Source organism: Schistocerca gregaria, chromosome 8 (assembly GCF_023897955.1).
Source record: "Schistocerca gregaria isolate iqSchGreg1 chromosome 8, iqSchGreg1.2, whole genome shotgun sequence".
NCBI classification, from domain to species: domain Eukaryota; kingdom Metazoa; phylum Arthropoda; class Insecta; order Orthoptera; family Acrididae; genus Schistocerca; species Schistocerca gregaria.
In genome coordinates this window covers 281,532,502-281,546,537 of record NC_064927.1, presented here as the reverse complement: position 1 = coordinate 281,546,537, position 14,036 = coordinate 281,532,502, and the positions used below count along the sequence as shown (strand labels likewise).

The 14,036-nt window shown below is 42.0% G+C and overlaps 1 protein-coding gene across 1 annotated transcript in view; it reads right to left on the bottom strand.

The window, feature by feature from the left end:
- Nucleotides 1-2,110: 2,110 nt before the first annotated feature.
- LOC126285316 (uncharacterized protein CG3556-like) overlaps nucleotides 2,111-14,036 on the bottom strand; it is a 597,333-nt gene continuing 585,407 nt past the window's right edge. The window contains exon 11 of the mRNA XM_049984616.1: nucleotides 2,111-4,562. Coding sequence (XP_049840573.1) covers nucleotides 4,501-4,562 — 62 coding nt within the window. The 3' untranslated portion in view covers nucleotides 2,111-4,500. The remainder of the gene's footprint in view (nucleotides 4,563-14,036) is intronic.

The window sequence follows — 14,036 nt, the reverse complement described above, 5'->3', positions numbered from 1 at the left end:
AGGCGTTGCTTCGGGCGAGGAAAAACTTTCTTATAAGGATGGCGCGTTTGAGGGTACTGTGCAGCACATGGACTAGCGGCAGCAGAAGCTCGGTTATAGGATGCATTCAGCACCGAAAGCACATCAATATATTCACTGTTTGTATACTCCATGGGGAAATGCCTTACATAAACTTGACAAAACCAGTTATAGTTGTGTACTGCAATGTTAGTAGACACATGGGTGCTGTTTAGTGGATCCCACAGTCATGTAATAGGCTATTTTCATGTGAAAAATTTATTTCTTATAACGTTTACATCTACATTTATACTCCGCAAGCCACCCAACGGTGCGTGGCGGAAGGTACTTTACGTGCCACTGTCATTACCTCCCTTTCCTGTTCCAGTCGCGTATGGTTCGCGGGAAGAACGACTGTCTGAAAGCCTCCGTGCGCGCTCTAATCTCTCTAATTTTACATTCGTGATCTCCTCGGGAGGTGTAAGTAGGGGAAGCAATATATTCGATACCTCATCCAGAAACGCACCCTCTCGAAACCTGGCGAGCAAGCTACACCGCGATGCAGAGCGCCTCTCTTGCAGAGTCTGCCATTTGAGTTTGTTAAACATCTCCGTAACGCTATTACGGTTACCAAATAACCCTGTGACGAAACGCGCCGTTCTTCTTTGGATGTTCTCTATCTCCTCCGTCAACCCGATCTGGTACGGATCCCACACTGATGAGCAATACTCAAGTATAGGTCGAACGAGTGTTTTGTAAGCCACCTACTTTGTTGATGGACTCTCCCAATGAATCTCAACCTGGTACCCGCCTTACCAACAATTAATTTTATATGATCATTCCACTTCAAATCGTTCCGCACGCATACTCCCAGATATTTTACAGAAGTAACTGCTACCAGTGTTTGTTCCGCTATCATATAATCATACAATAAAGGATCCTTCTTTCAATGTATTCGCAATACATTACATTTGTCTATGTTAAGGGTCAGTTGCCACTCCCTGAACCAAGTGCCTATCTGCTGCAGATCTTCCTGCATTTCGCTGCAATTTTCTAATGCTGCAACTTCTCTGCATACCACAGCATCATCCGCGAAAAGCCGCACGGAACTTCCGACACTATCTACTAGGTCATTTATATACAGGGTGTTACAAAAAGGTACGGCCAAACATTCAGGAAACATTCCTCACACACAAATAAATAAAAGACGTTATGTGGACATGTGTTCGGAATGCGGGGTGATTCATGTTCCTCTTTGCATTCCGATGCGCTGCACTTCGTGACAGCGTTGCCAGCTCCAGTTTGTCATATATGTGTGAAGGGTAAACTTTGACAGTAAAGATGATTTTTATGAGTGACTAAAAAAGTGCACTTTTGATTATTTCATGAATTTCTGATGATTTACACTTTCTGTCTCGTGCTTATAGTCAGCTTCTTAATTACCCTTTCTGCAGAAACCAGTTCACTCCCTGAATCTTCAACAAACACTTTTATTTCTTGTATTATGGCTACAAATATGATAATCTATATACATTAGCATTTTTCATATATTTTTCGTTACTGATGAGAGAGTAATTGAGTAGTGTAGTAACAGAAAGATGGTAGCAAATATAATGGGTATTACATCTGCAAGTGATTAATTACATTTTATTATGGATCAATGAAATTTAGGAATTTCTAAGATACTTGCTTACCCCTGCAAAATATCTACGGTTTATCGCAGTAGATTAACACACTGTTTGCTTTAACAGTGCTTAATACTAGACCAAGGTTAGTCATGTTCCACGAAAGGTGAATAAACGCTCCTTGATAATCTCTGAGTGAGAGGGCATTTTGGTCGACGTTTTGACGATACTGCTGTTTTTAATTTTATTATCATTTCTGTGGTACTAGTCGCGATTTGAAACGGAACTAATCACTAAATATAACAAGTTCTTGTTTTTTAACATTTTTTAACTTCCAAAACAAGGTATTGCATAGGAGGAAAAGGTTGGGAACCCATGTGCTATACTCATACTTATCCAAAGAATCTATTTAGTCATCATGAAGAAAATCTGCTTGCTAGTGATCTTTGGTACAGAGGTATATGATGTACGTACCTTACACAGTTAAGTTGTTATAAGAAACCTTTATTGTTCAGTTCACATTTATATGTAGTATGCAGTTATATGTATATGGCGGATGACAAACGTATGTTTTCCATCTTGCAGAACTCTTAACTTAATTACAAGTCACATACAATGCCAGGCATAGAGTCCTACTCTCTCATGAAACCCAAGCTGCTAATGTACAGCTTGTATCTATAAACAAAATCTATTCTAGTCCAAAAAAGGCACGGAACACAAATCTTTATTGTTCTGATTCTTCATTATTGTGTACAACAACTTCATAATTCTCCTCCTTTTCCTTATAACTTACAGAGTGAAAGACAACAGAAGAGCTGTGCCAAGTTAAAGCTAGCTAATCTTCACCATTGGCGTTATCTCATAAGCAACCTTAAAAGTAACTAGCTGGAAATTCATTCTCCCTTTTTAGCTGTTTTGTGCATTGTTGTCAAAGGCAAACACAAGGGAATAGTAGGTTCCACTTGGAGATAAGCTTATTATGGTGAAAAGAAAACAAAAATTCTCACTTTCATATACAAAAAAATATAACATTGATTTCCATCGGCTTTTCTTGTCACCATTTCATTTCTAGCCTTAAGTAAATATATTGTCTCATGTTAAAGGACACAAAGTAAATTTATGGAGGAGAGTGTAATTAGTTAATTCAGTTGTGAATGTGAGAAAGGAATCATTTTCGTAATTTATTATTTTTGGTTGATATTTTTTGATAAAATTGGATTCTGGATTGACTTTGATTCACATTCACAGTTATTTTAGAACTTAAAATGCCTAGCACAATAAATTCCAGCAGAATCACATGCAGGTAATTTCCCATTTTACGTTAACGTAGGAAATCACTTTAGCTCCCACTTCAAATAATAGCACTCAGTGAACAAGAAGTAGGGTACAGTTTCTTGATATAAATTGATAAGTGTGGATGAGAATCATGGGTTTTAGAGTTGTGCCAGAAATCACATAGAATCTACTGCCACATCACTGACTCGAGAACAGCTCATTGCTGTTGTGAAGGCAGATTCTGAAAATAAATTGTTGCAAAAGGTAAAATTCTGTGTTAACTGTGAAAAAACTGTGATATTAACAATCCTATGATCCATAAAGACTGACAATATCTTTTACAGCTAGAAACATCTCAGAAGCAGTGAAAATGAGTTAAGCTAGGAAAACAGTGGAAGAGACAAAATTACAATTCATGTACATCCATAAGATTTATGTTATTAAAACTAATATGGCTCTTTAAAAATACTTTTCATTTAGAGAGCATTTACAGCATGTGGCAATGCTTCACTAAAATAATGGTTCATGTAAATGCTATCGTCATACAGCCAAATTAAACTCATAAATTTTGTCAACATTTTAACTACGTTATCTGGAAAAATGCAAGTAATTTCAGTGAGCTGAATTTTTTTCATGAGATAATTCTATTACAAATAAAAAAGTGCTCAGTACCAATGTCGATAATAATTACATGAGGGAGTATTTTAATGTTACATTCACAATTTTCAAACAAATACCTGTCAAACCTGAAGTGTTGAAGGTAGTCAGCTTTGTACCTTGAATCATGCAATGTGATAGTGCCATGAAAGAAGTGTTGAATCAATTTCACCACAAGGAAGGATTGCTCTATGAGTTCGGTTCTCTCTGCAAATGACTAGCACGTTTCTCTTAGACATGTCAGAACTTATAATACTGTATAGAAAACGCAGTTTCACAATGAGCTGAACACCTCACACTATTAAACTGGAGATAAGTTGTGTGACTAGCGTTTGCTTCCATATTTCACCGAAACAGGTGAAGTGAAGCTTTCTGTGCCAAACTTTAACGTCTGAGCGTATTTTTACTACTTAGGTGTGTTTAGAGGAATCTACTTTAAACAGGTGTAATTGTACAGCTTTTCGCATTTTGAAGGTAATTTGGCTACGTCAGGTTTTTGGGTAGCTTGTAGTATGTATAATGGAGAAGTGATGTATATGAAAGGAGTTCACACGAAGATACTGAAAACCCACACAGTTTGTGGTCAAGTGTTACAGAAAATGTTGCAATACAAATCTCAGAGTATTCACTAGGATAGTAGGTTCTTTTTGTATATTCCGTAAAACAACAATGTGATTCGCCTAATTTTCTGACAAATTTATGATGCCAGTAGCAAAATTACGGAAAATTCGACAACCTAGTTCCAGCACCCTCCACATTCCTCGGAGAGTGCGTGTTACAAAAGGCAGTAATGATAAGTTGCAAAAAAAGTTCATTATCGTTTTTTCAAATTCAATTCTGGGTAGCTTGTCGAAAAAACAGTTCTGAACTATTGTTGAAAACAAGAAAACCCGGAAGAGGGTATCGGCGAGAAGGGAAGAGAAGACGCCATGACGCGCGTCTGCCGTTACAGTTTCTTGTACCAGAACAGGTAGTGGTCACCCTCGTCCACGAACAGCCCGTCAACACCTGCAGACAGGAAAAGGGCACGAAATTAGTCTTGTTAGCTTCAAACTTCTGATTATGTCAAAGACAAAAAAAAACAAAAACACACACACACACACACACACACACACACACACACACACACACACACACACACACAAGCGTGAGCGCGCAAACGCACTGGATAAAAATATGGGAACACCATACACACAATAGATTATGATGCCTAATACCGCGCAGTCGTTGCGAATTGGATAAGAGGGTGAGTCAAATGAAAATCTTAAATACCGGGTGATCAAAAAGTCAGTATAAATTTGAAAACTGAATAAATCACGGAATAATGTAGACACAGAGGTACAAATTGACACACATGTTCGGAATTTCATGGGGCTTTATTACAACAAAATAAATACAAAAGTTCAAAAAATGTCCGACAGGCGGCGCTTCATCTGATCAGAATATCAATAATTAGCATAACAAAGTAAGAAAAAGCAAAGATCATGTTCTTTACAGGAAATGCTCAATATGTCCACTATCGTTCCTCAACAATAGCTGTAGTGGAGCAATAATGTTGTGAACAACACTGTAAAGCATGTCCGGAGTTATGGTGAGGCATTGGCGTCGGATGTTGTCTTTCCGCATCCCTAGAGATATCCGTCGATCACGATACACTTGCGACTTCAGGTAACCCCAAAGCTAATAATCGCACGGACTGAGGTCTGGGGACCCTGGGAGGCCAAGAATGACGAAAGTGGCGGCTGAGCACACGATCATCACCAGACGACGCGCATAAGAGATTTTTCACGCGTCTAGCAATACGGGTTGGAGCGCCATCCTTCATAAAACCCCATGTCATTCCAAGCACGAGTGTCAATTTTTACCTCTCTATCTACATTATTCCGTGATTTATTCAGTTTTCAAATTTATACTGACTTTTTGATCACCCGGTATTTTTTAAAATATTATTTATTGTGCAGAGGTTGTAGAAAGATGTATCACTTTTCAACATAATGTCCCCCACTCTCAGTGTAAGTCCTCCAGTGCTTATAAAGTGCATAAATTCTATTAGAAAAAAATTATTTTGGTACTCAGCGCAACCACTCATGCACCGCGTGGCGTACCTCTTCATCAGAACGGAACTTCTTTCCTCCTCCTGCGTCTTTGAGTGGTCCAAACAAATGGTTCAAATGGCTCTGAGCACTATGGGACTTAACATCTAAGGTCATCAGTCCCCTAGAACTTAGAACTATTTAAACCTAACTAACCTAAGGACATCACACACACCCATGCCCGAGGCAGGATTCGAACCGGCGACCGTAGCGATCGCGCGGCTCCAGACTGAAGCGCCTAGAACCGCTCGGCTACACAGGCCGGCTTCCAAACACATAGAAATCACCTGAGGCAAGGTCTGGTGAGTATGGAGGATGAGGGAGACACTCAAAACGCAGGTCTGTGGTTGCTGCAACTGTTGTACGGGCAGTGTGGGGCCTTGCATTGTCATGTTGCAAAAGGACACCTGCTGACAGCAATCCACGTCGCTCTGATTTGATTGCAGGCCGCAGATGATATTTGAGGAGATCTGTGTATGATGCACTGGTGACGGTGGTCCCTCTAGGCATGTAATGCTCCAAAATGACGCCTTTTTCGTCCCAAAAGAGAGTCAGCATAACCTTCCCTGCTGATGTTTCTGTTCGAAACTTCTTTGGTTTTGGTGATGTGGAATGGCGCCATTCCTTGCGCGCTCTCTTTGTTTCCGGTTGGTGGAAGTGAACCCAGGTTTCGTCCCCAGTAACGATTCTTGCAAGGAAGCCATCATCTTCTCGTTCAAAGCGCCGAAGAAGTTCTACACAAGCATCAACATGTCGTTCCCTCATTTCAGGAGTCAGCTGCCGTGGCACCCATCTTGCAGACACTTTGTGAAACGGGAGCACATCTTGCACAATGTGGTGTGCTGAGCCACATCTGTAAACCTGCAATGTCATTCAGTGTCACTCGACGGTTTTCCTTCACTATGGCTTCAACTGCTGCAATGTTCTGTGGAGTCACAACTAGTTGTACCTAACCTGGACGAGGAGCATCTTCCACTGAAGTCACACCATTTGCGAACTTCCTACTCCATTTGCAGACTTGATGCTCTGGCAAACACGCATCATCTTTCTGAACCTTCATTCGTCAATGAATTTCAATAGTTGTCGCACCTTCACTACGCAAAAACCGAATAACAGAAAGCTGTTCTTCCCTGGTGCACGTTGCAAGTTATCCTGATACTGCGACGGTATGTGTACATCTGCACTATGCTGCCATCTACAGGCCATTCTGCACGCTGTTTGTAGCGTGCTTACCAACGTACAGGATAACGGGGGGAAATTTCATTTGTTATTACAAATTTAAGGTTTTCATTTGACTCACCTCGTAAATACAGGTCGTCAACGGTTTTCATGGGGATCTTATAGCACTCTTACTGCAAAACATTGGCAAGTTCAGATAACGCTGATGGAAGTGGACAGCCATGACGTATCTTTCTCTCCGAAGTAGACCACAAAGACTCAATAATATTAAGATCTGGCGACTGTAGAGGACAGGGGAGATGTGACAATTCATCCTCCTGCTTACAAATCAGTCATGTAACATGCACGTTATGTGAATAGAGGCCCTTTCGTAACCCAGCATCTCAGATGGGGAAGAAACATTGTACCATGGGAGGGACCTCGTCAAACAGTACGTTCACATAATCCTTGGCAGTAATGCGATCTTGGAGAGTAACAGCGAGCCCATGGAATACCACAATATGGCTGCCCAAGTCATCAGCGAACCCCCATCATGTTTCCCTTTTGGGACGCAAACTCAGGCATAAGCTGGAAACAGTGTGAAACAAGACTCATTCGACCAAATGACTTTCTTCCATTTCTACACAACCAATGTTATATGGCCTCTGTACCACGGTTTCCTGTTACGGCTATTTGCACCACTGACGTGTGGTTTTGGAATTCCCTACTTCTGGAGTTTCCTTCGTGTTGTTTTAGTACTGACAGGATTCGCAAGTGCAACATACAGTTGCGCAGTTACTTTACAGTTGTCGTCCTATTTTTCATCGCAGTCCTTTTTCATTCACCGTCTGTCACGATCACACAACACGCATTTCCGTCCGCGTGGGATGTAGCGGTAGATGTTTCCGTGCTTTCCCAGTATGTGATGTAAATCTTCTGTACGGTGGCTCTTGAAACACTAAACATCTCGGCAACCTTAGTTTTGAGAGCATCCAGTACATGAACAGCAACAATTTGCCCAAATTCGAATTCGCTTAGCTGGACGTAAAGCACTCACAACTACATAGAACACTTTTGTGAACACAATTGACGCTTGCAATGTATTAAGGATGTTCCACAGAGAAATAAAACAACGCAACCTGTAGGCTTGCTTAGCATCTTCACGTTGTTCATGCGTCCTTTCCTCATTTTCCTCCAGCCTCTGTATTTGAATGAAAGACTTATTGATTATATCTATCAACTCCCCATTCAACCCTTTTCTATATAATCCATCCAGCAGTACACTGCCTCAAAATTCCTCGTCAACCCCATCGATTAGACAACAAAGCATGGTAGCGTAATTATAAAGGTCGTTCAAAACGTTTTGCACAGTCGTCTCTATTTTTTAATTTTTGAAGGAGAAGAATGAAGTTTTTCGTGAACATACTTGGATTATTTAGCTATAAGGTGGTATATAAAAGTAGTTTCTTTCATTTACATGTGAGCCATAATGGACCGTGATGTAGATGTTAGGTTGTGACAACGGTCGGTGATGGAGTTCCTCTTCAAGACCGGCGATGACACTGCCACATCGATCACAGGAAGTTGCTCCCTGTTTATGGGGAGGACACAGTGGATCGCAGCAGAATCCAGCGGTGGTTGCATAAGTTTAAAGGAAGTGATTTCTCTCTACTGGACAATGCACGGTGCGGTTGACCATCGACGGCAGTGAGTGATGTGAATAAGGAGACCATTGACCAAATCATCCAAAATGACAGATGTGTGACAACATGACAGCTTGCTGAAATGGCTCGTTTGTCATTGGGTAGTGTGGCTTCACTTGTATAGTCACTAGGGTAAAGAAAAATCTGTGCACGTTGGGTGCCTACATTATTGACAAGAGACATGAAAACGATGAGGAAGAATGTGTGCGAGGGTCTCATTAAGACCTTTGCTGAAGAGTGGAAACAGTGTTTTGAAGGAAGTTATTACCCAGGATGAAACATGGCTGTTTTTGTCCGAACCTGAGAGGGAAACCCAATCTGTGGAGTGGCGTCACCTGGGTTCCCCTCGGAAGAAGCAACCAATACTTTGACGAACAGCAGACAGAAAGGTGATGGCCTCCTTCTGGGATCAGTGTGGTGTCGTTTTCATTGACTTTTTGGAATCTGGCTCCACAATTAACCGCTACTGTTTGTGATTGGACAAGCTGAGGCATGCCATCAAGACCCACAGACCACAGCTTCAGGGTCAGCTCATAAGAGTACACCACAACAATGTCAAACCCCATACAGCCCTTATGACGCACGAGAAAATCAGGAAAATAGGTTGGAAAATTGTTTCTCACCCTCCCTACAGTCCGCACTTCGCTCCGGCTGATTTTTCCCTCTTTGGTCGTCTGAAGGCCCACCTGCACGGTAACACATTTGATAGTGAGAAAGACCTTATTTCCTGTGTCAAACGATGGTGTAAAAGTCTATCCCCAGAGTTTTACCAAAATGCATTCACACCAGGAAAAAGCGTTGGGTTATAAGCGTCACAGCTGATGGAGGCTACATTGAGTAGGCTCAATGTATAGCTAAATGTTCCCCAAGTATGTTCACAAAAACTTCTCCCCCTGCAAAAAATAAAAGAGTTAGAGACGACGGTGAAAAACAATTTTGAACGCCCTTTGTACAAGTTTGATTATCTACAAGGAAGACAAGCGAAAGAGATGTGGCCGTTAAGTGGAGGTGACATGTTCTTTCTAGTGGAGTTGGCAAATACTTTGGGCCCGGTGTGTGATTCTTTGATACTTACGAAATTTGAACCTGGCTCTCTTCTGCTCTGAATACAATTGCTATGTGTGGCCAGGTACTTGCACCTACGTTTTCTATCGTGGTAATGACTTCCTCTGACGTTGTTGGTAACTCTACATCACATCTACAGGACTACTCTGCAATTCACATTTAAGTGCTTGGCAGAGGGTTCATCGAACCACAATCATACTATCTCTCTACTATTCCACTCCCGAACAGCGAGCGGGAAAAACGAACACCTAAACCTTTCTGTTCGAGCTCTGATTTCTCTTATTTTATTTTGATGATCATTCCTACCTATGTAGATTGGGCTCAACAAAATATTTTCGCATTCGGAAGAGAAAGTTGGTGACTGAAATTTCGTAAAAAGGTCTCGCCGCGACGAAAAACGTCTATGCTGTAATGACTTCCGTCCCAACTCGTGTATCATATCTGCCACACTCTCTCCCCTATAACGCGATAATACAAAACGAGCTGCCCTTCTTTGCACCCTCTCGATGTCCTCCGTCAATCCCACCTGGTAAGGATCCCACACCGCGCAGCAATATTCTAACAGAGGACGAACGAGTGTAATGTAAGCTGTCTCTTTAGTGGACTTGTTGCATCTTCTAAGTGTCCTGCCAATGAAACGCAACCTTTGGCTCGCCTTCCCGACAGTATTATCTATGTGGTCCTTCCAACTGAAGTTGTTCGTAATTTTAAGACCCAGGTACTTAGTTGAATTGACAGCCTTGAGAATTGTGCTATTTATCGAGTAATCGAATTCCAGTGGATTTCTTTTGGAACTCATGTGGGTCACCTCACACTTTTCGTTATTTAGCCACCTGCCACCTGACACACCATACAGCAATCTTTTCTAAATCGCTTTGCAGCTGATACTGGTCTTCGGATGACCTTACTAGACGGTAAATTACAGCATCATCTGCGAACAGTCTAAGAGAACTGCTCAGATTGTCACCCAGGTCATTTATATAGATCAGGAACAGTAGAGGTCCCAGGACGCTTCCCTGGGGAACACCTGATATCACTTCAGTTTTACTCGATGATTTGCCGTCTATTACTCCGAACTGCGACCTTCCTGAGGAAATCACGAATCCAGTCGCACAACTGAGACGATACCCCATAGCTCCGCAGCTTGATTAGAAGTCGCTTGTGAGGAACGGTGTCAAAAGCTTTCCGGAAATCTAGAAATACGGAATCAACTTGAGATCCCCTGTCGATAGCGGCCATTACTTCGTGCGAATAAAGAGCTAGCTGCGTTGCACAAGAGTGATGTTTTCTGAAGCCATGCTGATTACGTATCAATAGATCGTTCCCTTCGAGGTGATTCATAATGTTTGAATACAGGATATGCTCCAAAACCCTACTGCAAACCGACGTCAATGATATAGGTCTGTAGTTAAATGGATTACTCCTACTACACTTCTTGAACACTGGTGCGACCTGCGCAATTTTCCAATCTGTAGGTACAGATCTATCGGTGAGCGAGCGGTTGTATATGAGTGCTAAGTAGGGAGCTATAGTATCAGCGTAATCTGAAAGGAACCTAATTGGTATACAATCTGGACCTAAACACTTCCCCGTATCAAGCGATTTGAGTTGCTTCGCAACCCCTAAGGTATCTACTTCTAAGAAACTCATGCTAGCAGATGTTCGTGTTTCAAATTCTGGAATATTCCATTCGTCTTCCCTGGTGAAGGAATTTCGGAAAACTGCGTTCAATAACTCCGCTTTAGCGGCACAATCGTCGATAACAGTGCCATCGGCACTGTTCAGCGAAGGTATTGACTGCGTCTTGCCGCTTGTGTACTTTACATACGACCAGAATTTCTTCGGATTTTCTACCAAATTTCGAGACAATGTTTCGTTGTGGAACCTATTAAAGGCATCTCGCATCAAAGTACGTGCCAAATTTCGCGCGTCTGTAAATTTTAGCCCATCTTCAGGATTTCGCGTTCTTCTGAACTTCGCATGCTTTTTCCGTTGCCTCTGCAACAGCGTTCGGACCTTTTTTGTGTACCACGGGGAATCCGTTCCATCTCTTACCAATTTATGAGGTATGAATATCTCAATTGCTGTTGCTACTATATCTTTGAATTTGAGCTACATCTCGTCTACATTTGCATAGTCAGTTCGGAAGGAATGGAAATTGTCTTTTAGGAAGGCTTCTAGTGGCACTTTATCCGCTTTTTTAAATAAAATTATTTTGCGTTTGTTTCTGATGGATTTGGAAGAAATGGTATTGAGCCTAGCTACAATGACCTTGTGATCACTTTAATTCCTGTATCAGTCATAATGCTCTCTATCAGCTCTGGATCGTTTGTGGCCAAGAGGTCAAGCGTGTTTTCGCAACCATTTACAATTCGCGTGGGTTCGTGGACTAACTGCTCGAAATAATTTTCGGAGAATGCATTTAGGACAATCTCGGAAGACGTTTTCTGCCTACCACCGGTTTTGAACAAGTATTTTTGCCAACATACCGAGGGTAGGTTGAAGTCCCCACCAACTATAACCGTATGAGTGGGGTATTTATTTGTTACGAGACTCAAACTTTCTCTGAACTGTTCCGCAACTGTATCATCGGAGTCTGGGGGTCTGTAGAACGAGCCAATTATTAAATTAATTCGGCTGTTAAGTATAACCTCCACCCACACCAATTCGCACGGAGTATCTACTTCGACTTCACTACAAGTTAAACCACTACTGACAGACACAAACACTCCACCACCAATTCTGCCTAATCTATCTTTCCTGAACACCGTCTGTGACTTCGTAAAAATTTCTGCAGAACTTATTTCAGGCTTTAGCCAGCTTTCTGTACCTATAACGATGTCAGCTTCTGTGCTTTCTATTAGCGCTTGAAGCTCAGGGACTTTTCCAGCGCAACTACAACTGACCTATTCAGCGGAACCCGAAACCCCACCACCCTATGGCGCAAGTCTAGGAATCTGCAGCCAAAACGGTCGCAAAACCGTCTGACCCTCTGATTCAGACCCTCCACCCGGCTCTGCACCAAAGGTCCGCAGTCGGTTCTGTCAACGATGCTGCAGATGGTGAGCTCTGCCTTCATCTCGTAAGCAAGACCGGCAGCCTTCACCAAATCAGATAGCCGCTGGAATCCAGAGAGAATCTCAGGTGAAAGAAAAAAAATTTGGAGTTTATAGTCTTTACTGCTTTTTGCATTTGCCTGTCCGTTGTTAATTAGGGATTTTTGTAAGTCTTATAACTTTTACTCTTTTTTCCCACGGGTCTTTTAAATAAGACAGCCTCGTTTAAAAAAGTAGATGGTTTTTGCGTGTATCTTACTATAATACTTGATGCTTAACTTGACTGGAATTTTGTGGACACTTTGACTGGACACTGTCCTATTATTTTATTTTTTTCATTTTGATAGGAGACAATCCATTCCAGTATTACGTCTTTTGATATTATATACTTGTCTCGCTGTTATTTATTTTTCTGCCAAGAGGTACTTCAGTGCATCAACTTTTTATTGTACTGATGTCCCCCTATTTGCCCTTACATCACTGTACAGAGTCTTTTATGATTATCGAAGCTACGACTCGTCTTAGCCGGACATTTCTTTTAATCCATGTGTGACAGGGCAATATTTCCGTGTACTACTCCCACGTTGTCAGTATATGCCATACTGTGGGTCGGGACGCCGAGCTCACGTACTCTTACCGCTGCTTGTGTAAGCATTGATTTGGGGGTCTTGTAACGGATTTTTAATTTCCCTCGAGTATCATCATTTATCGCCAATGACCTTTCCGCAGAGGCAATCCCGGTTCCCGTTAGATCACCGAATTTAAGCGCTGTCGGGATAGGCTAAAACTTGGATGGATCAGCGTCCGTGTCTGCCGAGCGCTGTTAACAAGCGGGGTGCACTCAGCCCTTCCGAGGCCAATTGAGGAGCTACGTGATTGAGATAAAGCGGCTCCGGTCACGAAAACTGACAATGACTGCGAGAGCGGTATGCTGACCACATGCCTCCCATATCCAAATCCAGTGACGCTTATGGGTCGAGGATGACATGGCGGTCGGTCGGTGGTGCCGGGCCTTATGAGGCCTGTTCGGACGCAGAGACAGTCATTATTTATCATCAGGATTCTTTTGTAATTTGGTTGAGTATCAGTATTCTTGTTTGTTCTATGTTCAATTCATATACAGGGTGTTACAAAAAGGTACGGCCAAACTTTCAGGAAACATCCCTCACACACAAAGAGCTCATTTTATTACTTCTCTTAAAATCATATTAACCATGGAATGGAAACACACAGCAACAGAACGTACCAGCGTGACTTCAAACACTTTGTTACAGGAAATGTTCAAACGTGCTCCGTTAGCGAGGATACATGCATCCACCCTCCGTCGCATGGAATCCCTGATGCGCTGATTCAACCCTGGAGAACGGCGTATTGTATCACAACCGTCCACAATACGAGCACGAAGAG